This window comes from Gymnoscopelus microlampas (assembly GCF_963454915.1).
Source record: "Gymnoscopelus microlampas genome assembly, chromosome: 18".
Lineage (NCBI taxonomy): Eukaryota > Metazoa > Chordata > Actinopteri > Myctophiformes > Myctophidae > Gymnoscopelus > Gymnoscopelus microlampas.
This window is the reverse complement of record NC_139955.1, coordinates 26276765-26303699: the sequence shown is the minus strand read 5'-3', so window position 1 is coordinate 26303699 and position 26935 is coordinate 26276765. Positions and strand designations below refer to the sequence as shown.

General features: G+C 42.4%; 1 protein-coding gene across 5 annotated transcripts in view; it reads right to left on the bottom strand.

The window, feature by feature from the left end:
- trpc7b (transient receptor potential cation channel, subfamily C, member 7b) overlaps positions 1 to 26618 on the bottom strand; it is a gene marked incomplete at both ends in the record, with an annotated part of 60244 nt that extends 33626 nt beyond the window's left edge. For all 5 annotated transcript variants that reach the window (XM_084042032.1, XM_084042033.1, XM_084042034.1 and 2 more), the window contains 4 exons: positions 2528 to 2744; positions 7845 to 8009; positions 15751 to 15933; positions 25866 to 26618. In XM_084042032.1, the coding sequence (XP_083898158.1) occupies positions 2528 to 2744; positions 7845 to 8009; positions 15751 to 15933; positions 25866 to 26618 (1318 nt within the window). The remainder of the gene's footprint in view (positions 1 to 2527; positions 2745 to 7844; positions 8010 to 15750; positions 15934 to 25865) is intronic.
- Between the last annotated feature and the right edge of the window lie 317 nt (positions 26619 to 26935).

Genomic DNA, 26935 nt, shown 5'->3' with positions numbered 1-26935 from the left:
GTGTGCTACTAAATGTAAGTACCTTTGATGTGACGCAATATCAGAATTGTTTGTACTGTTTAATTGGCATTGCTGCTAGCGGGCATATGTTGCTGCATATGAAGCTAATTCATTATTATTGTTTTGAAGTTGCTTTCATTGTCATTTCTGTTAATTGGAAGTACTTAATGATTCAATTGGTCATCATTGTGAATTTCTTTGAGGTTTGAGGTTTCCAGAAACACACGTAACACATTCAGTGTTCAAATATAGTACAAAGAGTGGATCTGTTGTGATGTGGGTGTGAAGACTTGAATAAATCCTTCAGTTGAACAGACATCACTCTGTGTTTTATCATTACTGTCTGTAGTACAGATGAGGGATCATTACACAGTGAGAAAGCAATAGCCAGCACTCCGAAGTCCTTCTGTACTTTTAATTCATATGTGCACGAACAGACACATCATACAGCATCAGTATACAGTGCACTGCAAAATCCTGATTGTTAATTTAACTCTGAGGGGTGATTCACAAAGAGAGAATTGTGGCTACTGATGGTGCCATGAATCGCTCATCATGGTACAGCTATCTGCACAAATGGTGCCCCATAACGTTTGGCAGCGGAGTGCAATTTATAATTGTTTCGTATCGGACTGCAATTACCCACGTGGCAAAGTATAAATGGTGGCTTTGGTGTACTATTTTTTTGTGTGCTGAATTTGATGCATCTTTGATTGCCACTGAGGAGTTTGTGGAGTTGGTGCCGATGGGTTATTATTATGTAGGCCTAGCAAAGGCCTGGAAATGGACAATGCCAGTGTAGTAATCATAACGTTTTTTGTATTAAGAGTCAGTGGACTCAACCATTCTTTATTGTTTATTAGGAGCCCCATTAGCTTCCACCAAGTTGCCGCTAGTTTTCCTCGGGTCCACACAAAATTAATCCAATAAAAACAGACAATAGTTAAAATTGTGCTATATAACTAAAACAAAAGGGCAAAACAGACTAAATATAGTTATCAGCAAAATAAGTGAAGTCGCTCTGCATATAAAACAGAGACAACAATAACCAAATACAAATACAGAGTGTTCACAAAATACACAGAAAAATGAAATAATTACATCTATATTGGACAATTTATGTTAATTTAAAGTAACTTTTTTAAAGAAACTCTACTGCTGGTGTGTCTAACATTTATGGGGAGCATATTCCAAGCCGAAGAAGCTCTATGAAGAACAGTTCTCGACTCATCATACTATTTGTTTGGTCTCTGCACCACCAGATGACCTGAGCTGGCTTACCGAGTGTTATGTGCATGGCAAAAATCTGAATATAATACCTGTTCACGAACTCACAAATCCAAATTACATTATGCATGAACAACATAAGACAATATTTTAATTTATCCTCTAGGGTTCGAGCGTCAGGTTTATCCTTAAATGAGGTTGCACATAACCCCAGAAAGACGTACAGTAGGCCTACTGTAGGTTACCAAAGTTGGGAGACCTCACTCTCCATGAAAATATTCCAGCGCAGGGCTCCCCAAAATCCTCTCACATGTATGCGCTCATATGTCTTAAAGGGACTACACCATGAATTTTAACTTTTTCTTCTTTTTTGTGTGTTTTTGGTCTCCCCTACCTCTCTTCTATCCCCCAAAATACCCCAGTTTGAACACTCAGGCTTTCACAGCAAATCTGGGGTTTTCTGTAAATTGGTCTCAAAACAGGCCAAACTGATTTGGTCCCTGCCGTTTTTCAGTTCCAACCCCCCAACAAAAAAAAAAAATCTTTTTATTTTTTTCTTATTTTTTTCTTATTTTTTATTTTTATTTTTTCCACACAGAACCAGGAGATAACATGCATACAAACTGGCTCAATAGCGCCCCGCGCCAAACAGGACAATGTGGTATTGCAGGTGAAAGTGCTTTATAAGCCAGAGAGAAGTTAGTTGGAATGAGTATATCTGAGGCTTGATTTAGGCTAATATTTTTATTATTTTTTTAAATTCATGGTGTAGTCCCTTTAATACAGAGCCAGTAAAGCACTGTTTCAATGGCTGAATGATTAAGCATCTAACTTGTAACATTGTAAATATGTTATATTGTTTTTAATTGCTCGATTTTAATTGCTTGTACACTTGGAAATATCCTACCAATTTCATATGACACATCGTCGATGTATGCCTTTACAAAATATATCTTTTTTCACATGTATTATTTATTAGTTTTATAACTATGCATTTTTGGAGTGAATACATATGTTTAGATGCCTGTCAGATGGTCAGACAATACTGCTCCCCATGTCTACGATGGAACAAACTAGTGTAGCCTATAAGCCTACACGACCTGAAACCAGACGTGATTTGAGCGTGCCGTACGCTCAAGTCAAAGTCACGATAGATTGATAGATCTGTGACCTGCCATACGGGTTCTTTTCCCCCTCTAGTGTATATATTTTAGTCAAATGTTTTGCTTTATTTAGAGGGCAGAGAGAGGCGTAAGCATATGGACCACCAACATGGGGGATGCACCATCTGGTCACTCACCGAGCACCCACTTCATGATGAGCATCTCGGTCCAGGAAAACTGGGTGGTCCTGACCCTGTACACCTGTCGGGGGTGGTCCGTGATGGTCTCGTTGGGCAGGTTCTTAACACCCTCAAAGCGGTCTGAGGCATTGATGACCAACAGGCCCAGGAAGATGGTGAAGGAGACAGCGTGAGCCACAAACTTCATGAAAGGGCTTCGAAGGATCTGACCAAGCTTGGGGGAGGGAGTGGGACAGAAAGTATTCATAGTGTTATTACATTATGTTACATCCCAGTTGTGATTCAACAATAGCTATAGTCGTTGATCAAACATTGTAGCAGTACAATGTCAATGTAATCAGAGGACAGCCGTCAGAGTTTATGGAAATGATATAAATAATAATATAGTAGCCTTAGGGGGTGATTACACCGACACATATGTTGGTGAGATTGCTATGAACACACATGCAGCTTTGATGCTACACATACAGTACCTCCCTGTCCATGTACCACATACTTGCATAATGCACAAGTACAGGTACACTACACACATGCATACACATTTCCACATCAAAACACACATTTGAGACCTCTCTCTAAACCTGCTGTGTACAATATTAAGAATCCACAGGAATCCACGCTCCTCCCCATGAACAGCAGCACACTAAATTTAACCCATTCAATCCGGGAACGCATCTGTGTCATTTTAGATTTCTTTGGGCTATTCAAAAATAGCTTGTAGATCTGGTATTTTTTTTTAAATCGTGCAAAGTTTAGCAATTTGGCCGATTGAACAAATGTCATCTAAATCCTAACATCTTAAAAAAAACGTATGTTGCTATATCAATGGTTCTCAAACATTCTCATGTAAAGGACCCCCAAAATGATGAATGTATTTGGCCGCAGACCCCCATCTCAAAATATGTTGTTCCAGGGAACCCCAGAAGCAAAGATTTGAGTTAAAGATGTTCGCTTTAAAAATATATGTTCAAAGATTTGCACACATTTTCACGATTAAAAAAAATTTGCAGATCTACAAGCTCGTAGCGCGGCACTCGGTGCAGCGCCATGAGCTTGTAGATCTGCTATTTTTGAATAGCCAAAGTATAAAATAAAGGTTATAGCCCAAATCTAAAATGACACAGATGCGTTCCCGGATTGAATGGGTTAATAACTGTCCCCCATGTCTCACACATGCTACCACAAAACTAATGGAGGTTTCAGATGGATTCCAAACGAGCAGCAACCTGTGCCTCTGCATAACTGACATACGTAGTACCTGATCAATTCTGTCTTTCAGATAACTGCTAATGAGATGGTCATAATTGATCGGGGCTCCTGTACTCTTTGAAGCCTGTGAACAGAATGTCTCAGTGGGTTCTGTTCCCGTCCCCACGGTGATGGTGGTGGCCACCGCCAGGCACATACAAGCAGGAGGAGTAAATAGGAGAGGTTAGGTGTGAAGTAGGAATCTCACCAGAGCCCAGAATGGGGGTCGTCCATCATTCCCTTCTATCCGTGTGTAAGTGTATAAGGGGGCAGGCAGCCATGCATACAGTATATGAACACACAAGCATATTGGAATGCACACGCACGCACGCACGCACGCACGCACACACACACACACACACACACACACACACACACACACACACACACACACACACACACACACACACACACACACACACACACACACACACACACACACACACACACACACACACACACACACACTCCCATGCTCAACCACACATACGTACTGCACAACAAGATACTAGGGGTGTGCCGATACACTAATTTCACCAAACGATACGATACGATATTGGGCTCACAACTTCGATACGATTTCGATACGATACGCACTTTTTTTATTATGAAAATATATGGGGGAGAAAAAAAGCAAATGCAAACAAATCATTCTGTTTTGCATTATTCAGACATGCAAACTTGTAGCTTTTCAGCTACAATAGCCGTTTTGAATCCAAATAGGGCAATAGTGTGACACCTGACCCGAAAAAACAACAACATTTTGTCACCCTTTTCACCTCGGGGCTGTTTGCATGCCTGATTATAATGATTGTAAAAAAACTATATATTTTTTCCAAAACGATACATATCGTCACAAAAACATATCGCGATATATCGCGGGACGATATATCGGCACACCCCTACAAGATACACAATTCAGAATCACACAGCACACACAGCTTGTAGACCGTGAATCACAATAGCGCAGAGTACAGAGTGTGTGCGTGCGTGTGCGTGTGTGTACACCCCCTTTATTGTGCCAGAGCCCCATTACTCTATGCCCCAGCCCAGCTCTGCTGAACAAGGCTACTCATCAATACAGTTAATCTAATCAGTCATCCATCGACGTCTTCCAATGTTCCTTATTCAACAGTATAGATCAACAGCCTGACCTGCAGCAGCCACCCCCCCACCACACAAACCCTGTATACTTCGGGGTCCCCCAGTCCTATTTTCATGGAATTGTCTCCTATTATGACATGAACAGAATAGAGAGGCCAGGTTCATGTGGTTAACCTCATAAATATTTCTTTTTACTCTTTAACTGCTCACATGGAACATTTACTGTGGACGTCACACAGCGTTCACAGTGACTCACATTTGAAGAAGGGAATAGAGAAGGGAAAGGAAAGCTCCCAGGAGAGGGGGAGGAGCAGGAGAAGACTTGAGGAGAGAAAATATGGGAAGCTGGGTGAAAAATCAACCAGTGGGGAACATGAATAATTTATAACTTGATCATGAAGCCATGTCTCTATTTCTCTCCGTTTTGCACACTCTCCTCTCTCGGGCCATATTAATCCATCAAGCCATATGCAAGCTTAAAGCCACGCAAAGGGGGGGGGAATAGAACTCAAGTTCATTTTGTCTCTCTCTTGATGTCTGTTTCATCTTTGTTTTGTCTGCTAACAAAGGGATCTTTGAGGCATTCTCACTAGTACTGTACCTGTCAATTTGCGTGTCGCGGTGTATAATTGCATCTGTCAACATATTTCCCCTCAAAAATAAGTGTATCGTTATTGTTCATCACCTGTCAAAGCTACGCATCTCGTTTTCTCTCAAAGCATATTCCAGAGCCAATTACATACAGTATGTTTCCCAGTCTGCCACTCCATGAATTACTCATTATTTCTAGTACCAGGGAAAGTGGACAAACAGAAACATCAATATGATTTTCGACTGATGTAAATCCTAATACGGGTGGGGATTGTAACATCAGCTTGACAGTTTTGTGATTGCACAGTATTATGTACTGTATCTCTGCTCATCGCTTATTAAACGCAACAAAAGAAGCGTGAATAGGCACCAGGCATACAGTAGCAGGCCACAGTGCACAATCAAACCTTGACGTCATACAAGCTCTGTGTGTAACCTACCTTAACTCATTCACTACCAGAGTAAATAAATAAATAAAGCCCAGACTGCCAGCGATTTTCTTAACCTTTTCAAGTAGTCACAGAATATTCATCTCCAGTATGATCGATCCCCTGATGGTTGCTAATCACGGAGGGTTTCACTGTGCTTCCACGAAAAGAAAAGAAATGTCATCGCGACATTGTAGCATTGCTCGCCTAGATTTGACTGTGTACCCTATACTACTCACAGAATTGCATTCCCTGTATTCTTTCTTTCTTTCTTTACCTTCTTTGATTTCACTCTCTCCCTCAGTGCTTGTTGACATCCAACTTCAATCACCCCTTCAAGTTCTTATCTCTCGCAATATCCCCTCTGTTTTTCTCCACTCTCTCTCTACACATGCACGAGTGAGTGAGCGAGCGCACACGCTCGCCGCTCGCCCGGCCGCCCACCCACCCACACACCCCCACACCCCCACACCCCCACACACACACACACACGCAGACACACACACACACACACACACACACACAGTTGTGTTAGGGTGACACAGAGAGATCAGAGTTTCTTAGTGTCTGATGATTGAATTGTAATCCCCTCCGTGGAAACAGCCGCCCAGCATTTCTGGGTGTGTGTTCACTATCTCACTCTCTGTCTCTCATGCGCGTGCACTCAGACACACTTGACATGCCATCTTTCTCTTAAAATCACCAGCTCATCACTGACAATAAACAACTTAGAGACACTCACTAAGCCCCTCAGACACCCCTACACACACACACACATAGTCATACAGATATATGCGAGCGCCCACAAATCCAGAGCTGGGATTAAAACAGGATAGGTACAGTAAATCTCCTTTCCCACCTGGGAAATCCAGCCAGTCCTCAACATTGAGTTATGTGTGTGTGTGTGTGTGTGTGTGTGTGTGTGTGTGTGTGTGTGTGTGTGTGTGTGTGTGTGTGTGTGTGTGTGTGTGTGTGTGTGTGTGTGTGTGTGTGTGTGTGTGCGTGTTTGTTTGTGTTTAAAACCACTATCTTAGAGTGTCAATCTCAACACATTCTCACAACCAACATGGCATAAACAGACACTTGATCAGGAAGTATGTGGTGTCACTTCTTGATGGACTAGGTTCCCCTTTAGTGTAATTTTCAACATGCAGGGTAGTCCCATAGACAGACTGTGTTGCCACATGATGCGGAATGCGGACCTTATTGAGAACAAAGCAATGTTGCCATTAAAAACAATGAAAGGAAGTTAAAAATGTAGAAAGGTTGGCAGGCTCGATTGGCTAATGCCTCACTCAGGCACACCTCACAAGGCTGAAGGCTCAAGCCTGTTTCTACTGACACAGCGCAGAGTTGTATACCGATAGGGTGGGGAAAGATTATGATCCGTCATCATCAGCAACGTGTGTGCAAATGGGTGTCCTCTGCGTCAGCATGGGACGCAAATGGTACCTGACCAAGCATCAAAATCGAGTTAGGAGTGAGAATGCATTGTCAATCTACATAATTACAATTTGCTTGATGAAAGATTGTGCAAGCATGAAAATAATACACAGGTTTAATTGTAATGCGTTTGCCTGTGGATGATTGCACAATGCCTGAAATATGGATAATCCTATTCAAATGTCACTTTTCTTTACATTAACTCCAAACCTACAGCGTATGTCTGATGAATATCAGTTTTTACAAGTTATCCAATTAACTACCAAAATGTTCTATCTGCTTGAGCGCATGTCCTCATCTTCTGGCATCACCAGAATGGCAGCTCAATGCTGAAAGCAATGTCAATATGTGAGGAGATGGGGAAAATAAAAGCTTGACGCACACTGAATAGACATCTAAATAGAAATGCCTGTGAGTGCATCTATGTGTTGATATGCATGTGTGTGTCCGTGTGTGTGTGTAGTGTATATGTTTGCACTGCACATCTGTCCACTACATACCTTACTGCAGGGCACGATCCAGTAGGCTATAGCAAGGAAGGGCAGACCCACGGCGACCCCAATCACCGTCCAGCACTTCACCCCAATGGACTGCTGCCTCAGACCGGACAGGTTCTCATACCAGATTGTCAGCAGCTGCTGCTGGCAGTTAGGATGGGCGACGAACTAAAAAGAGAGGGGGATAAAGTAAAAAAAGAAATGGAAGGAAGGCATAAAGGGGGCGAGGTGCAGTGTGCATGGGTGGTAGAGGAGGAAAGAGGACAAGGGGAGGAAGGAGAAGAGGGAAAGGCAGATGGAGTGAAACTCCATAGCATTCCAGACCAAACCATCACCAAACCCAGCTTCAGACTTGTTGGAACAAAGAATATTCAGACAAGGATTTTATGGTGTATGTACTGTAAAGTCTCTAGACAGGTGTAGTCAATCAGGTGTAATGACTAATTGATGCATCAGTGCCGCCATGTGGCAAATGCTACCGAGCAAATCAGGATCACATACAAACATAATTATACAGAAGTACAGTATATATACACTAGGGGTGGGACAATATGGGTATCTCACGATACGATATCTGTGGCGATATTAGGCCCTCGATAACGATAATATCACGATATTCGATATATTGCGATATATTGCGATATATTGCGATATATTGCGATATCACGATATATTGCATGAAATTTCACCAACGATATATCACAATAGTCCATGTATTCAATTCATAAACACTTAAAATAGCACCAAACAGTTCAAAATCATCTTTTTTTTTTTTTTAACACATTTTTTTTCCGGCAGTATATCGATTATTTATCGCGGGAGAAAGTATCGCGATGTATCGCGATATCGATATATCGTCCCACCCCTAATATACACTGAACTCACAATATCCAGAGAAAATAGGACAAATACTGGACAGTTTTGTAGACAGGTCAATCAGTCTTTACGGTAGACATTACCAATAACAAAATAAACTGACAGGTCAAGTTCTTCATTCAACCCATTACAGTCTGTTTAAATGGTAAATACATGTTTTACTCTATACAGTTTACTTTCTATGTCAATGCTGATTGCTGACCTGTCTGATTTATTTTTTTCTGCCTCAGTAAAATATATTTTCAAATGTATTTTGTGTTTCTTGTTATTCTTTATGTTTGTGTACCTCTCATGGAATGAGAGAGAACACACCCCAGCAAGCACAGTCAGGACCCGGACCAATCAGTGACGTCTCGATTGGGGCTAGATCAAGTCAAACCAAGACAAGTCAGATCTGGCTCAGAATATCACCTGATTTCAACCAAGATTAATCCTGACCACAAAAACGTCACTTCCAGGACGTCATCTAAACACATTTCTCATCACCCAAACTTGCTGTCCAAATGTCCATATGATGTCCCGGGGATGACGTCCTGTAAATGACGTAAAGATCATCCCCATATGGGCTGTGATCTGGCCTAGTCCTGAACGTCACCGGGGTGATGACCGGGCGTCATCATAACGTCATCATGACGTCATTGTGCTTGCTGGGACAGTATGCTGCCCGCGTGCTTGGACTGGGTCCACTGGCCTAACGAGGTGCATGCTCACCTGTTGCTTTTTGTTGTGGATTTGTAGATCGGCTATATTTCCGGCTATATTTTCTATTCGTCATGTTAGTACAGTGTCTGAAAAACACAAGTGTATGTGTGTGTGTGTGTGTGTGTGTGTGTGTGTGTGTGTGTGTGTGTGTGTGTGTGTGTGTGTGTGTGTGTGTGTGTGTGTGTGTGTGAAAAAGGTTGGGAACCACTGCTCTAGGCAGTAGTTTGTTGTGCCGGTCAGCATACTGTAGCAGCTTATTCCACAAATTGTACCTATGAACTGGGCTTTACACTAAGAAACGCTTCCATAGAACCAGTGACAGATGTCTGTATTATTTCCTCTCAAGATGGTTTACATCATCTGCTCTTGGCAGTTGGTTTGAGGTGCTGTAGATTTGTTGCCTGCACTTCCCGCATATCAGTTTGCTCTTGGGAGAAATTACGCTTCCGAGGCTTTTCTGCAATGAACCTGAATACCTTTGCGCTGAGCACAAAAGACTGCTCTTAAAGGTAAAGTGATAAAGTGATAATTTGACTGAATCCACCTACACCACACCCACTGATAATATACAGTATATCCGCCTAATCATGCCCACCTACTCACTTCACTGTTACTGTATATAGGATGAATGAATATTCATCACTCTGAAGTATGTTATTATTGCAGATGGTGTTCCCATTACATTCATTCACTTTGACACTGGCCCTATCATGGACCTATTATGGACCTGTCACTTCCTGGTCTATATACAGTATATTTTGGTATCAGGACAACTGGTACTGGGTGTTAGATAGAGAAACATGAGAAAACTCTCTCTCTCGCTGGACAAAATAAGCTATATTCGTATTATTATGTAGACAAAATGACTTTTTACATCTGCTTATAACAAGGAAGGGACGCCTTTAATAAAGGAGTAATTTTAAAATGTAATACAGCTTAACAGCTTCATCTTGCACCAGCGGATTAATAATCTTTATTACAATTCACACATTTTGTGTGGGTGGCTGCATGCGTAATGGTTTCTCAGCAAAATAATGCATCAGTTTATTAGGACATATTTTATTCAGAATAACTAATAGGCATTTCCTTTCCAATTCTTCATAACATTGATTGGCCCAGCTGGCCGGCAATAAATCTAAATATAGTCTACTCACAGGTTTTGGCGCCATACACCATTCAGTGGAGGGTGCTGTTCATGTATCTGTGGTTAGAGACTAGACACTAGACTGTATTACTATGTATAGGAGAGACAATGAGGCTCATCGGGGCATTCGAGCTCTAGTGTCGCACAGGTAGGAACGTCAAACATGTAAGAGAGGATTCCCTATTTATTGATTGTTTCACCTGGGGACCGCCCGCCCCTAACATACAGTACTGCGTCAGTCACACTCCGTTGTGTGCTGCGGAAGTGCATGAGCAGACAGGCACGGACATGGAGCTCACCGAAGTGTCATTCACTGCTAGTTTCAGCAAAGCCATGCTCCTTCAGACAAAAGATTCAAACATAGTGTCACGCACACTGGGCAAGACCTAGCCAGTTGAGTGTCTAAACGGAAGTACCAGAATTTGGCGTAAGTACCGCCCAAGGAAATGACCTTGATGCTTTACAAATCTGTTTCCATTCTCCGTGAATGAAACGAGTGTCGTGATTGGTCGAAAAAGATTGTTTCCGGGGGAAATACACATAGATATAGAAACCTAGATACCTCATTGGCCTCTGCAGTTCATTGGAGCGACCTGTATCACAATACAAGGCTCTGGTGGCCGCTATAGAGGGCAAGCTGACACTCAAAGTGACAACTGGCCAATCACAGCGCGTTGACTACTGGCCAATCACAGTGCGTCTTTTCCAGGACTTGTCAGAATCTAGTTGTCCCGCCCCCACCTGCCTCTGATTGGCCTACCGAACGTCCCCTTCTGTGGCGCACGCGGAAACTTCCCGGGGGAGGGCAGAAGCTGGTGCGCGCCCGAGATACAGACGCCTCAGAGCCGGAGGACCTTTATATGTCTATGGAAATACATACGACGGAAGTCCCGCCCCTATAGGGTCGATTCAGACGGGGAGCGTCCGGCGCGCCTATGTAATTCATTTTCAATGCGAGACGGGCAATTATTTGGGCACAGAGAAGTTGAGGGGCGGTGAGGCGAGCGGGTGCGGTCCTGTGAAATTCTCGCGCTCGTTTGTGCACAATCGCACAGGCGGCAAGAGCTGGATTGTGGTGAGCTTTTTTTCCCCGCTACGCGCAGGAGGACAAAACAACAATGATCGCGGCGTGATCTCCGCTGATCCGAGCGATAACGTCCGCGTCCACCGCTTCTCGTCTGTAACGACCCTTAGACACTCTATGAATTAGGGCTATGAGCAGGGACTCTTGGGTAATGAAGTCAAAGACGTTGGCTGCCATGTTATTTGTGTCCAAAGTGGCCGTTGATACGCAAAACTACATGGCTTTAACTAACACAAAAAATGTTGAAAAGAAAATATTTTAAAGATTACACATTAAACCATAGACCTATATGATTTCACATATTGTGATATTGCATTGCACTAAATTAAAGTGCATACCGGTATGTATTTACAATGTGTATCTAGTCGCAAATCCATGTTTACTTTTTGTTTTTGTTTTGTTGTTTGTTCAACAGTCTACTAAAAGCAGGTTTTGAACCTGACAGTGCGACTCTGCAGACTCCTGTATTTCCTGCCAGAGGGCAGAACGGATAACAAGCTTTGGCAGGGGTCAGTGGGGTCACGCTGCTGGAGGCTTTTGAAAGACAGCGCTTTTGGGCCAATAGGTAATAGTAATAGTCCTTTCTGCTGCTCTCACCATTCCCTTCACAACCTTTCGGTCTGAGGCATTACCGTTGTCATACCAGAGAAAGATGCTGCTGGTTAACACACTCTCTATGGTGCCTCAATAGCAAGTGGTGAGGGTTGAGGGACTGAGGTGAGCTCTCTTCAGTCGCTGCAGGAAGTGCAGACGCTGGTTAGCCTTTTTGAACAGAGAGGGGATTAAGGTGTTGAATGCCAAGATAAAGTCGACAAACAGCATACGTACAGATGCACTCTTTCCCTCCAGATGTTTAAGGCTCAGATGGAGTTCATTAGATATACTGTACCATCCTCAGTGGAGTGTTTGGGCGGTAAAGTAAAGGGGTTAAAGATGGGGTGCTGTGATTCCCACCCCCCTAAAACATGATGATCAGGTATTATGATTATACTAGGAGGAAGATATAAAAACAAAAAGTGTAGAGAAAGTGTTAAAATTATGTTTTTAAGTGAACACGCCTCCAGTTCATTAAGTATACCTGGTTCTCAATCTCACCTTAGCACCTCCCACCTGAACTAGTCCCTCCGTCTCCTCCTACAAGACCACCTGGCCCCTTGATTGGCTCTCGCAGGCATGAAGCCGGTAAATCACATGATTTAAAAGCAAAATCTCTTGCTTTCAGCAAGACCCGTACCTCAGCAGTTATCCATGGTTTCTAATTTGCCCTGACTGTGATGTTTTTCTTAATAGCAACATCATCCATGCATTTGTAGATACAGCATCAGCATACTCCTCATCGTCTACAATCCGGTCTTTGGTGGCAGCCTCTCTAATAACAGACCAGTCAGTGCAGTCAAAACAGTCCTGTAATGCTGCCATTCTCCCCATTGACTGCGCTTTGCTGTTTCAAGCTTCCGCATGCGTTACAAGCAAATCCACGCAAAAAAAAGCATCGATTCATGTTGTCCCATGAGCCTGGCTACAGCCTGGAACCATAACATTACCCTGGCGAGTTACAACGGGGGGGGATCGCGCATCGCGCATGACCGGTTTTCCCCACAGGAAACAGATTCGGAGATATAGGCGTTTCAAAGTAGGAAATAGACAGGAAGCGGATGGGGAAAATAAATGTGTTTCCGGTGAGCGATCTGGCACTTCCTTCGCAGGATTACAATGGGTGCTCCCAGAGCTGCTCTAGCCCCGCCCGCGCGGAGAAAAACAAAAAAAAAAAAAAAAGACTAAACTCACGGTTCAGACCGTGTTCGGCACCGAAGCGGCGGAACCGCCACTATGTAAACACACGGTTCAGACCGTGTTTGGCACCCGATGTGTTAACAGTCCATTTTTATGGAAAAAGGGCTACATTTTTTTTGTATAACACAGTTATACTGAGCTGAATGTCTTGAATCATGTGTAACATCCATTTCCATATAATAGCTCATTCATGGCACCAAGCATTATTCAGAGAGCAAAACGTGGTAGCGAGCTAGAATGCAGCGTATTTTTTAAAATATTCAATGGAACACATCTCAGCTACATATCAAAATGTAATGTATAGAACCATCAAGTCAATGTGGCATGCATGTTTCCTTCATTAAATAAGCTTTATGGTGGCATTGCAGCGTCTCGCAAATGAGTAAGCCATGCGGGAGGCATTGATAAATGGAGCCTAGTGGCTGTGAGCGTGCACATGGAGGTGAGGAACAAGCAATAAGTACATGGATTTTTCCTCACACCTGCAGGGAAGGGGAAAATGGGAGCAGAGCAATCAATGTTCAATAGGGTCTCCGAAAATGGAAGAATCAAATTGTGTTTGTGTGCTTCTTTGCATGTGTTTGTATGTGTTTGAATGTGTGCATGTGCATGTGTGTGTACGTGTGCGTGCGTGCGTGCGTGCGTTTGTTGGTCTAATCTATGATCTTATCACAGTGGAACATGTCTTTTCCATCTCTCTGTCTTTCTCTGTACGTTTTTCTGCCTCTGTCTGTCCATCCTTCCTTCTGTATGTTTCCACCCCCTCACAGAGGCCAGTGACAATCAGTGCAGGTCATCAACTGACATTCAGGGACTATTTATCTTGGTAACTGTACGGCACAATCCTGAGTATTCATTTACCCTTATGGATCAAATCAAAACTCAGGTTTATGCTGTGTGGTGACTGGTGACCACAATCGAACCAACCTGTTCCAACCCGGGTTGCAACCCGGGTTGCAAACACAAACACAGCAAACACAAACACTTAATATGCAGTAATATACTATACACACAAAATCATAATCACATGCTGTAACATCTTCCGGGTTCCTCGTATAGGATCTTTGCAATGACAGTGACCAATCTATGTTCCACTCAACATTGCTTACCGACCCATGATATGATGCCTGCCAGCTCCACAACATTGCACATTGTGTGTGTGTGTGTGTGTGTGTGTGTGTGTGTGTGTGTGTGTGTGTGTGTGTGTGTGTGTGTGTGTGTGTATGTGTGTGTGTGTGTGTGTGTGTGTGTGTGTGTGTGTGTGTACGTACATGACCACTCAAAACTATGCACAACCTGGTTTCCATAGCAACCTAAATCCACTGCCTAATTGCCACTCCCATGGTAATTAGCGGTATCGTCGTTGGTCATGCTCAGCCAGATTTAAATACAGCTTCACTGTCAAACAGCTCTATTGACTGTGTACTAGCCAGCATACAGGCACTAGGGTTTCAGGAAACAATCACAACTAGAAGGTCAGATTTGAAAGCATGTTAACTGTGTGCGACGTGTGTGTGTGTGTGTGTGTGTGTGTGTGTGTGTGTGTGTGTGTGTGTGTGTGTGTACAGTATGTGTTGGGAGAGAGGGGGGGAGTTCGGTTGACATTAATAAGAACACCTCTGCGTGGCATGGGAATAGCTCTCTGACACAGAGGCCAGTCAGCTATTTACAAAGGGACTGCAGGGCCACTCACTGTAAGCTAGAGCTAAAACATAGAGTGAGTTAAATCCTTTCAAATCCTCTGAACCGACACACAAATACTTATTTGTTCATTCAGATGCTGTTATCCAGTTCTGTATTCGTTTAAAAACTTCTCTACAGAGCTAATCAATTTAGCATTTTTCATCCACTGTAAAACAATCCAAGACTATAGTTTGTTCACACTTTTGCATAATGAAGGATTCCTTGCTTCCACGAACAAACACATTAACAACTTAAATTATCAATTTAAAACAAATCCCTGTTAAGGCCCATTCTATGTCAAATATGTATCCGTACTCTGCATCAATTTCATCCGTCTTTCTGCACATTGGCTGGGATGCAAAATATATGGCTCCGTAAGATTCAATACTACACAAGTGATTTATAGAAGGATCATAAAGGGTACATGAACCGTGACAGTATTTCACATTAAGATATCATTGTAAATGTTCACACTACATGAATTAAGTGTGTTCAGTGTCAAGGTTTGTACAATGTTTTTTTTTTTTTAAATAGCCAAAAAAAAATGACACCCGGTCCCGGACCCCTTTCCCGGTCTTAATGGATTAAAGACAGACACATCTGGGTCCGTTTCTTTCCTTCCTTACCTTCTTGACTTCATACTTGATGGCCAGTTTGACACGGCTTAAGCATGGGCGGTTGTAAGCGCTGGGGGGGCACTGGTCCACATCACCGTTCAGTATGGCCTCCACCTCCTCTGTGTCCCGACACAGGTCCAACACCCCCACCACAAAATCCTTACACTGCATGGACAGCTTGCGGTAGTCATTCTGGAAGATGGGGGACAAAAAGGGTGGATCCATAGGAGTGTGGGTGGGGGTCAGGATGGAAGGCAAAGAAGGTGGAGGGAGGACAGAGGGCAGTTGGGAGGTAAAGAGGGGAGAGGTGGGATGTGGTACGGGCAAAGAGAGGGGTGAGAGATAATGGTGAGAAGGAGAGGAAAGATAATTTAGGAGGGAAGGGAGAAAGGTAAACACTGGATCAATACAAATAAAACATTGCCAAAGCCTGGCAAGAGAATGAACATGAAATATAGAGCAACAGAGAGAGATAGAGCCATAGAAACAGCAAGGAAGGCACATTCACTAATCTGTAAGCAGAAGAGGACAACTGTATGAAGAAGGAAATTGGATGGGCCAAATAAAGACAGACTCAAGAATGAGAATGAGTGAAAAAGGGACTGTGTGAGTGAAGATGACAGAGCGATAATGATAAAAAACGAGAAGAGAGTAGAAGAGGAGAGGAGAGGAGAGGAATTCACTGGGACTCTACATTTTGCTGACCCAAGGCACATTCTTCCAAGTTTCAGATTAATAATTATTCATTTAGATTCAGATGTGGCCTGAAAGGATGCTGAACACTTTTGAACACTTTCTTTGGTCATCATCCAATCAAAACATTTGAATTGAGCACAAACCTGCCCTATACCTGTAGGCAGTTCCATTTTTCTCATCACATCAGTTTGTGAAAGGAATGAGGGTGTTTGATGACTTTCATGACCATATTCTACAGTATACATAACTACAGTATAAAGAAACTGAACAGATTTCTCCAATTTGTGATTGCCTGAATAAAACCGTACAAAGGCCTTGCGGGACTTTTCAAGAAAGAATGAATAAAAAGAGAACATTCATTGAATATGTTTTTTTTTATGAATACCTTGTAAAAACAATTCATATAGATTTCCCCATTTTTTAGAAGAGCTGGTTGGCCTACTGCATATGTCTGCTGTTATCTGGATTATCTGCATTCTAACAGGGAAAATTCAACAATTCAGATAAATGTCATGGGCATTTCTGCTGTTACGCTTGGATTGGTTCATTTGAACACTTTTGACAGGTGGGATCTATTTGATTTATTCCTTGTTTTAATGTAAGAAATAACATACAAGAACCCCAGTACGAGAACAGTGTGATCTCATTCTCGTATACTGTATTTACTCTATCACTCTCTATCCTCAAGGATGTGTCCTGTAGCAAATGAACAACCACAAGCTGACAGTGTAATTATTTGTTAGGATAATTATCTGTAGAAAGGAGTTTCATTTACATACATCAATTTAACCCAGACTGACATTGGATTCCATTATGATTTGCGGAAGATTAACATAGTAATAGTAGATTTATAACAAGGACATGCATATCAACAAATTAGAAGGAACTGATTATTTTTGGCTATTACTCCTACAGATTTTGTCCAAACATCACGGACATCGGTACACATTATCTCTATACTCATGTGATTAAGACGGTTCTGGACAATTTTTGTATTTATCCTAATTGAAATGCCACCCTACATTTTCAAATCGGCCTCATGGTGGCGCTGTAACAGGCGGTTTCACGTTTTTAACTATAACTTGACCGATCACAGTGAAACTTTGCATGCACACTCCCTAGAAGCCAATGAAAAATCTCTGCCCTTTTATAGGCCAATTTTTGCAAAAAAGAAAAAAATGATGTTACTCCTACAGATCTTGTCCAAACATCACTCAAATCGGTACACATTATCTCTCTATTGGCAAGCATGAATGAGAAAATCTCAGGACGAGTTTCTATTTTGGGGAAGAATCTATAAAACAACGTAGTAACACACTGTTTTAACATACACTGGTATGTTAAAACAGTGTTACTACTACATTTTCAGCTCAGGCGCTTCTCTCTCTCTCTCTCCCCCACATGCTATCATCATTCTGTTAACACATATCTTAAACACAATTTAAATAGTCTCCTCTCCGCAGATTTCACATTCCCCTAGCTCTTTCAAATTCCACTTCTAATCCTTTTCCATTTCCACCTCTTACCAACCCCACCCTTCCTCTCCCCAATGCGCCTTCCCACTCCCTCTTCCTCTGCTCTACCACATTCTGCTCCTTCATATGGTTTAAAAAAGAAGAAGGCAAGCCGTCAGATTGCCTTTCGGTCGGGCTGAGAGCCCGCAGGGACACTATAGTCCATTATCCATTCATAGCTATGCTGTGTTCAAACATACCATTACGGCACCTTGAAAACTTCCGCTTTTGAGGAAACTTTTGCCCAGCCTCTTGTTCTACATAATTCTCCCCAAGAGCACCATGTAACTACAAATTAGCATATCTCCAGTCCTTTGTGCCTCTTTTTTCCCTTTCATTCTTTGACGTTTTTCCTTCTGCTAGCTGTTTTTTCAATTAATGTATTTTCCATTGTCTTTTGCAACAGCAGTCTTTGCAATTCCTCTATTATGTTATACTGTAGTTCTTACAACCAGGCAGGCCACTAACTCTCCCTTCAGGCAATTCAATGCATACCAAACTGATGAATGCCAAGGCGCTAATTGTAAAAAATAAAAAAAATAAAAGTCCATGGAATGTAAAATTGGAAAACAGTTGATTTTTTTTAATAAAAGAGGTACGCCTCGTAGAGTAGCCAGCAAGTTGATCAAATGACATCACATTTCACCGTTAGAATCATGGATTATTTGGCATTGACCAATGGGAAGGTGCATCTTTGCATCCATAATGGGGGATGTGGAATAAAACATAGCCATTTGTTGCTTGTCTAGGAGGCTGAAGAGCATGAGCCATCAATTATAATAACATGACTCTTTTGTGTGTGCGGGTAAACAGCAGCTGGGGGGCTATAAGGGGAAATACGAGACGATTTTTTCAACCAATGACATATATGTCACAACAACACAGGAGTGGGTTAAGTGTAAAGTCACAAGTCCCCATAGAGGGCAAGCATACAGCATGGCATGTGCCTGAGGGGTGGGGGGAGACAGGCAGGTATAATAAAATGGAATATGGAGTGAAAGTGAAAATGGAGAAGGTATAAAGGAGGGGACCAGGTGGCATATTGTATGTATGAAGGGTGTGTATACACATACAAATGACGCTGAGCAAAAATCCATGCAAAGATTGGTAAAAACTCAGATTTTCCAGTCGTGTGTTTTGGCTAAAGAGTTGTGAGGAGGGATTATTCAGGACAATTATAATAGTCTGTGTTCTGAGTCCAATACATTTCCATTGCAATATTCTGCTCAGGATCAGGTAAGAATTTGCTACTTTAATGTCTTTGCCAGGCCTACAGACAAAGATTATCTATTCACCCCTGTGAGTCTATCTCTGAGTCTGTCTATGAGTCTGTCTGTGAGTAGATGATCTCTGATAGGTGTGAAACTTTACACGCATCCTCCACCTCATATTTCCATTGGTTACAATTGGTGCATTGGCTTCCAAAGTTTGCAAGAGGGCCTGTTTACCAGAAAATGCCACAAATCATGAACATCCAATCTTGAAGGGTCTCTAAACCAGTGTTTATCAACCCTGGTACGCGTGACACTTTTGTACCGCGAAGTAATGGTAGGTGTTCCGCGTAAAATTTCGAATGAAAAAGAAAGAAGTCAACCCCCTCCACCCAGAACAATAGATGCGTCGTGGACTGCTGCTGCCTTGAGCCATTGGCTCATCGTCCGTCGCGGACACACATCCAATGAATCGACCCTCGCACATATAAATGCAAATGTCTGGCTTTGTCTTCACGGGGCCATCACTGTACTCGCCTGGCAGGTACTCAGGGGTGAAACGTCCGATACGAAGAGGGGCTGTTAAAAGCCCATATTATAATCTGCCATGTTGAATGTCCAACAATAAAACACATGTACTAACGTTAAATCAACATACGTGTTATATTTCTTATAAAGTGCTTCTAAATGGCTCCAGGGTGTTAGTGTGAACGTAATCCGTGGTTTGTTGTTTAATTACTCCACGGCTGCTGCGAGCCTGCGACGTTGACTGACTGGGGTAAGCGAAAGTCTCGCCCCAATGCACGCTACCCCCATTTGTTTTCGTGGACCTGCGGTTCTTGTATTTGTTTTACTGAGGATAAGGTTAGAAATAAGTTTAGGATTAGGCATAGTTTTACTGATGTTACGTTTAGGAATAAGGTTAGGTTTAGATATAGTTTACTGAGGTTACGTTTAGGAATACCAGGTGGGCGACTGTGTTTTGGGGCGAGTGTTTTGGTATCAGTCTGCAGTGGGCAACTGGGAGCTCCGTGTGTGCTTGTCATCATTCTCAGCCAGGATACAAACTCTGCGTTCAGCGAAACAAGCTCAAGTGTCACACTAAGACCTTTGTAGAGTTGTATTGTGGCCTAATTTTTTATTTTATTTTTACAAATCTTTTTATTGAGTTTTAAAGTATTTTTCAAAAAAACGACTGAAGTTTCAAACTAAGACACTGTCTCTTTCCTTTTTTTTTTTTTTTTTAAGTTATTTGTTGAGTGAGTGCTGTCATAAATGTTTGGATGTTGTGTTTTTAGAAGTATATTGGGTTTAGTACAAAGAAGTTTTACTATGGTAAGGTGAAATCAAACTCCTCGGGTCAGCACTGACCCACGTTTAATGTTCAAGGTTTCTTTATTACATCTTGTGTACATGAGAGTAAATATTTTGTAGCAGCATATATATATATATATATATATATATATATATATATATATATATATATATATATATATATATATATATATATATATATATATATATATATATATATGATATGTGTGTACAGTATATAGTGCAAAAGCTATTTCAATCCGACTCATAGGGGGCACCACAAATGCTATAAATGTCACTCTTTGTTGCAGTACATTAAGTACAAGGTCTTGTGAGTCATGTGACAATGACTGCAAAACAGGGTTTTGAAATTGCATACTGTTTTGCTGTAATTGCTTTCAAAGATTTGTGGCCGGGACTGACACAGCCCTGGGTAGGCATCCCGGCCTGGAGAAGACCTGCGCTCAGAGGAGCGCCCTTTTTGCTAATATATTTGCCTGAAATAAAAATGTAATGCACCTTTTCACTGCTGGTGCAAATAAAGAATGGGCTGATACATTTCCGGGATAAACTTTGCTTTGTCCCTGGACATACAGTGCGATGCCACTGACAGCTGTTTGACCCAGGATACCAGCCATGCACTGGTCCAATGGACAGTGCCTTGTGAGCACTGTTCCGCTTTTTGGCATCCATTTCGAAGAACACATTTTTTTAGACCAAATTTTTGTAAATGCTTTTTCATATATCTGAGAAAAATGTTTGTATGGAAAAACGCAGAACTTGTATATGTACGCACCGATTTTGTGCACACACTTTCATACATATGGCTCCAGGAACAGGCTACTGTACACATGAAAAATAATCATAGATGTTGGATGGACAGATGAGGTGTAAAGATACACAAGGAGAAAGTTGTGGGAACACATCCATCACCTGAAGTCCTTCACTCATCAATAAACACAGCTGCTCCTCACCAGTCAATTTCACACCTCCATATGCACCAACATATGCACCAACATATGCATGTGCATGTGCATGTGCGTGTGCGTGTGCGTGTGCGTGTGCGTGTGCGTGTGCGTGTGCGCGTGTGCGTGCGTGCGTGCGTGCGTGTTTGAATCACACATATACTGTAGGGGCTTCTAAACAATACAGAGCCAAAAGCAATTGCACTTGATATGCCATGCATTTCGTGTATGGCTCTGTTTGTTGTAGTGATTTGTTTTGGGAAATTAGGAACAGATGGTCTTGTGAGTCATGTGACAATGACCATCAAACAGGGTTTTGATACTCCATACCCTTTGCCAGCAAATGCCTTCACAAATTTGTGCTACAGCATTTCAAGCAAAGAAATGCCATACTGTATATCACAAACACACCACCCGATCATACCCAAATTTGAATCGTATGTCGGGATGCCTCTATTATATAGAGCACACCTTCAAAACCGCTTTCACTTCTGCCCATAGGGGCCAGCACAAAAACGCACGTTGCTATGTCTGTCATAGAAACTCTATTTCACCCGCAGCTTCCTCGTGTCCTGACTGTGCTCCGAGGAGAGCAGTTTTGTAGTTTAAAATGACCTCCATCCGTAATTTTACATCATACAACTTTTGAACAGTAAAACCATTTTTGAGTGAGTGCTGAAGGTGATTTAGCATCGTGTCCCCAAAATTTTACATTTCCTTCAATTGTTCAGATTTAGCATCTATATTCACAGGTGTGGCTGTCCCCGGGTTGTATTTTGTAGTATTTTATTGTATCTATTTTTCTGAAAATGTGTAATTGTGAATATATTTTTATTTTGGGTAACATACTGTACTGTATTTGTATTGTTTGTATACCGGTAATATAGTGCCATCTACTGTTCAGTACATTATGTCTTAAGCCCCTTACAGACCAAACAGACTGGTTCTGACTACTTCAGACTACTTCAGACTGCAACAGACTGGTATTTGGTTGGCAAAAGTTGGCATTTAGTCTGTCAGCCGACTTGCCATTGAAATGCTAATGCCCAGCCCAATGTGGGAACCCATTTACAAATAAAAAGGAAAAACAGCGCCCCCTCTGCTGTTCTTGAGACATTGCTTTCAGCCTAGGGTATAGGGCAGCCAGGTCTGCTTATTATAAGCGACTTTGGGCTTGTTTCCCTGCAAAGTCACTTGTAAATGGATGTTCCCAGCGTTTTTTCTTTTTTTCTTCACTGATGTGCAGTGGTGTAAAGTAACAAGTACATTTACTCAAGTACTGTACTTCAGTACAATTTTGAGGTACTTTTACTTTACTGGAGTATTTCCAATTGTCTATACTTTTACTCCACAACAATTATTTGAAATGTTTAGTTACTAGTTAATTTGCAGATATAAATCATTATAAAACATACATTAACCACTTTAGCCCTATTTTATACCTATAAGCTATTTGAAAATAGCAGATCTACAAGCTCACAACGTGTTGCGATGCACACGTTCTGAGCTTGTAGATCTGCTATTTTTGAACTTGCACTAATAATGACTTAGTTGATTTTTCACTCTTTAAAATATACTATTTCTTAATTATTAATAATTACAGCTTGTAGATTGGCTATTTTCACGATTTTAAATTGTTTTTAAATAATAATAAAAAATGAACATACAAGATTTCCACCCCACAGCCAGTCACATTATAGCTGCTGAAATAAACTTCCCATTTAGATCATTGTTGACAAACGGTGTCTAAAAAAAATAACTTATTGACAGGAAAATCATGCATTGATACTTTTACTCAACATTTGAGTACTTTTTCCACCACTGCTGACGTGTACACAACATTTTTTAAAACGGTTATTCGAATAATCAAAATTAAATACATTAATTAATTTATTGAAATTAGCACCCAGAAAATAGCCAAAACTGAGCACATTTCGATCTATAAGGCCAAATCTAATTTGAAAAAAAAATATTAAGAGTATATGAAAGCCAATTAAAATGTTTATACAATTGGAATCTTACACACCTTCTCCCAATTAATTACATCACCACAGCGCAAAAGTAGGTCAAATCAATCAATCTCTCTCTCTGCAGGGCCGCATTAAGACCCCTCAGGGCCGTGGAACACCACAAAATCAAAGGCCCCCCCAGCCGCGTAATTTCACGCACATGCACGCGCACGCACAACCTGCCCGCGCACAACCTACCCGAAAAAACGTCTAATTCGGTCTAATTCGGGTCTAATTCGGTCTAATTCGGTTCTATTAAACCAATATAAATCAACATTTTTTCTTTAAATACACAAAAATTAAATACACAATTCTCACAGGGCCCTGCAGACTGCGGGCCGTGGAACGCCAGTTCCACTAAGTTCCGCGGTTAATGCGGCTCTGCTCTCTGGGAGCGACAATGAGAAACAGTGAATGTAGGTTTTCATAGACATGGCCGCTTGTTTCTCTCACATAATCTGGCAACACTGATAGATAGCAAGCTGCATGTTGTTGACACTACTTCTCTGCCACATGGCTACTCCAGTCGGCCAGTCGGCTAGCCCGTTGGCTAGCCCGACTGGACATGTCCGGTCGGCCCTGGGTCGGCCGAAAAGGTCCCGACGGACCCCCGACGGACCCCTAACCGACTGGACGACGCTTCCCGACGCCGATTCGGCCCCGATTCGGTGCGGTCTGGGAGCCCCTTTATGTGGTATGTTGTATGGGCAGATATCACATGACACTAATCACGGCAACATTGAGTTCACCTGTTTGAGCGTAGGCGCTGTAGTCAGAATCTTAGAGATACAGAGGTGAAACGTAAAAAAAGAGTCTCTATAAAATAAGATAAATAAAATAAAAAAGTACAGTAACAACTCCTGAATATTCTGGGCGCACACGGTATGTCACGGTATGTTATTTGGTTTGTCTGTACAAGTTGTCATTGCATTGTGTTATTTGTGTGTGTATGCAACATGTGTACAGGCATCCATTATTATTATAAGTTGTGTAACATGATATTCAGGTTTCTACTCTCACACTAATGCCATTTTCCATTTACTGCCTTTTCGTTCATTGAAATACAATGAATACTCAAAGTTAACAGTTCATGACAGATAGGCCTACAGTATGTCTCCGTTCATTAACTTTTTTCACAGATAAGTATACTTTTGTACTGATCAATGCAATGCAAAGTAGTATCCATTACATCTCGTCACAGTTAGATTCACCAACTACAAGTTAGACCGCTAGCATTTCATTAATGGTAACGATCATTCCTGTGGTTTGAATTATGTTTGAACTCACAATCAAGGAGAACGGAGCTAAGTATCCATCAAATCGTATATCTCTCATATGTCATGTCAGTGTTATGACCCAATTCATTTGAAAATGTTCATTAACCTGTCTTTATTCCCCAAATGGCTGTGGGCAATACTCCTTAACATGATTTGATATACTCAAACGGTAATGAGACAAATGGTGGGAGAGACAAGAAGACAGAATAAAACAAAAAGACAGAGAGACTGATGGAAAATTGAGAACTGAGGGAGAGAAAAAGAGGTGATAATAAGATATTAATGAGACAGAAGAGTTTGAAGAGAGCTCTGTTCCCTCAGGTGAACTTTCTCATTAACCCAACACGCACACACGCACATGCACACGCACACACACACACACACACACACACACACACACACACTTCTTTTTACGGGGTGGCTCCTAGGAGATGGGTCATAGAACAGGGGTTCCCAAACTTTTCAGCTTGGGACCCCAAAAATACAATTGGTGTCTTCCCAGGACCCAAACTTAAAAAAATACATTATGATCTAATCACTTAAGCCCTATAAAAAAAGAAAAAGAAAATAGCCAATCTACATGTTCACAACACGTCACATTGTGACGCTTTGTGAGCTTGTAGATCTGCTTTTTTACATTGTGAATTCATAATGTCCCCACTGACTCATATTTGGGCAAGACTAACATAATCAATCTGACATCATCAGCATTACGTCAGAGATCCACAGGGAGGCCTCGCCGTAATTAGATCCCGTTACCCAACAGCAATGATAAACAAGTGTAACATGCTGCAAGGAAATCTATTCATGATGAGATGGGCAGTGAGGTGGATCTGATGTGAGAAAGATTAACTGTGGATTAACTGTGGCCCTGTGCTGTTGATTACACAGGGTAAACTTGTATTTCTTAACTGTGTGTGTGTGTGTGTGTGTGTGTGTGTGTGTGTGTGTGTGTGTGTGTGTGTGTGTGTGTGTGAGAAAGACAGACAGACAGACAGACAGACAGACAGACACAGAGAGAGACAGATAGATTGAGAGATTGAGCCTGGGCAATAAATCAATTGTCAGGAGAAGGAAGGCGAGATACCTATAGTAGGCGAGAAAGCATAGAGGAACAAGGATGTAGAGACAGTCTTACCTTAAATTCTGTCTCGATGTTCGCCAGCCTGGCTAGTTCGTTGCTGAGCTCCAAGGCGGTCAGCACGGCATCCTCGCTGCTGAGGGAAAGGTATGCAGCGCTGGCCAGGCCCTTGTAGGCATTCATCCTGGAGCGTGAGTGGCTGAAGGCGTCCCTCTTCTGCTTCTCCATGCACTCCATACACTGGCAGAAGTAGTCGTGGGGCCGCTCGATGCGTGCGCCCTTGGTGAGCAGAATGTGGACAATCTCATACTCCTGGCAGTGAGCGGCGAGGATGACGGGTGTGACGTCGTGAGAGAAGCGCGTCCCGTCCTCATCGTACGCGTAGAAGTCGTCGTCACGCATCTCCTGCTCCAGGGGGCTCAAGGCCAGCCGCAGGCCGCCACGGAACGCTGAGTGGGCCAGGATGGCCTCCACAATGCGCACATAACCCTTGGAGATGGCCAGCAGGAGGCCATCACCGATCCGGGCCAGGCCTTCCTTCTTCAGCAGCAACTCGGTCACCTCCAGGTGCTCGTTGCCCACCGCCAGCTGCAAGGCATTCTGGCCCATGTAGTCCACGCAGTTAACGTTGAGGGTCTTGGATTCCTCTAGCATCTTGCGAACCACGGGGATGTTGCCGTACTCTGCAGCGTCCAAGAAGCGCTCCTCCTCTGCGGTGAGGGCCGAGCCGCGCTCATTGAACATGTAGGCGGGACCTCGCACAGCCTGGCGACGTCCCTTCTCCCTTAGTGTGGTATGGCGGCGTTGCATGGCCTCGTCCCTGGGGAGGAGAGTAGAGAGAAAGAATTATGGAGGAGACAACGATGGAGAGAAATGGATTGATTAATGTTGATGGGAATGTGTGAGTGTGTGGGATGGGAGGGCAAGGAAAAAACTCAATAGAAATGGAAAGGTGACAGATATAGGACAAGAAAGGAAGGAAGAATACACCCAGTTAGCCATGTAAAACCAATTACAGCCAGACAGAACATAACAGTCGCTATTGACTCTCACTATGGGTATTTATGAACTCCGACCTCGGCCCAAGCCCCACCATTAATTTGTGATCTATGCGAAAAAGGATCAAT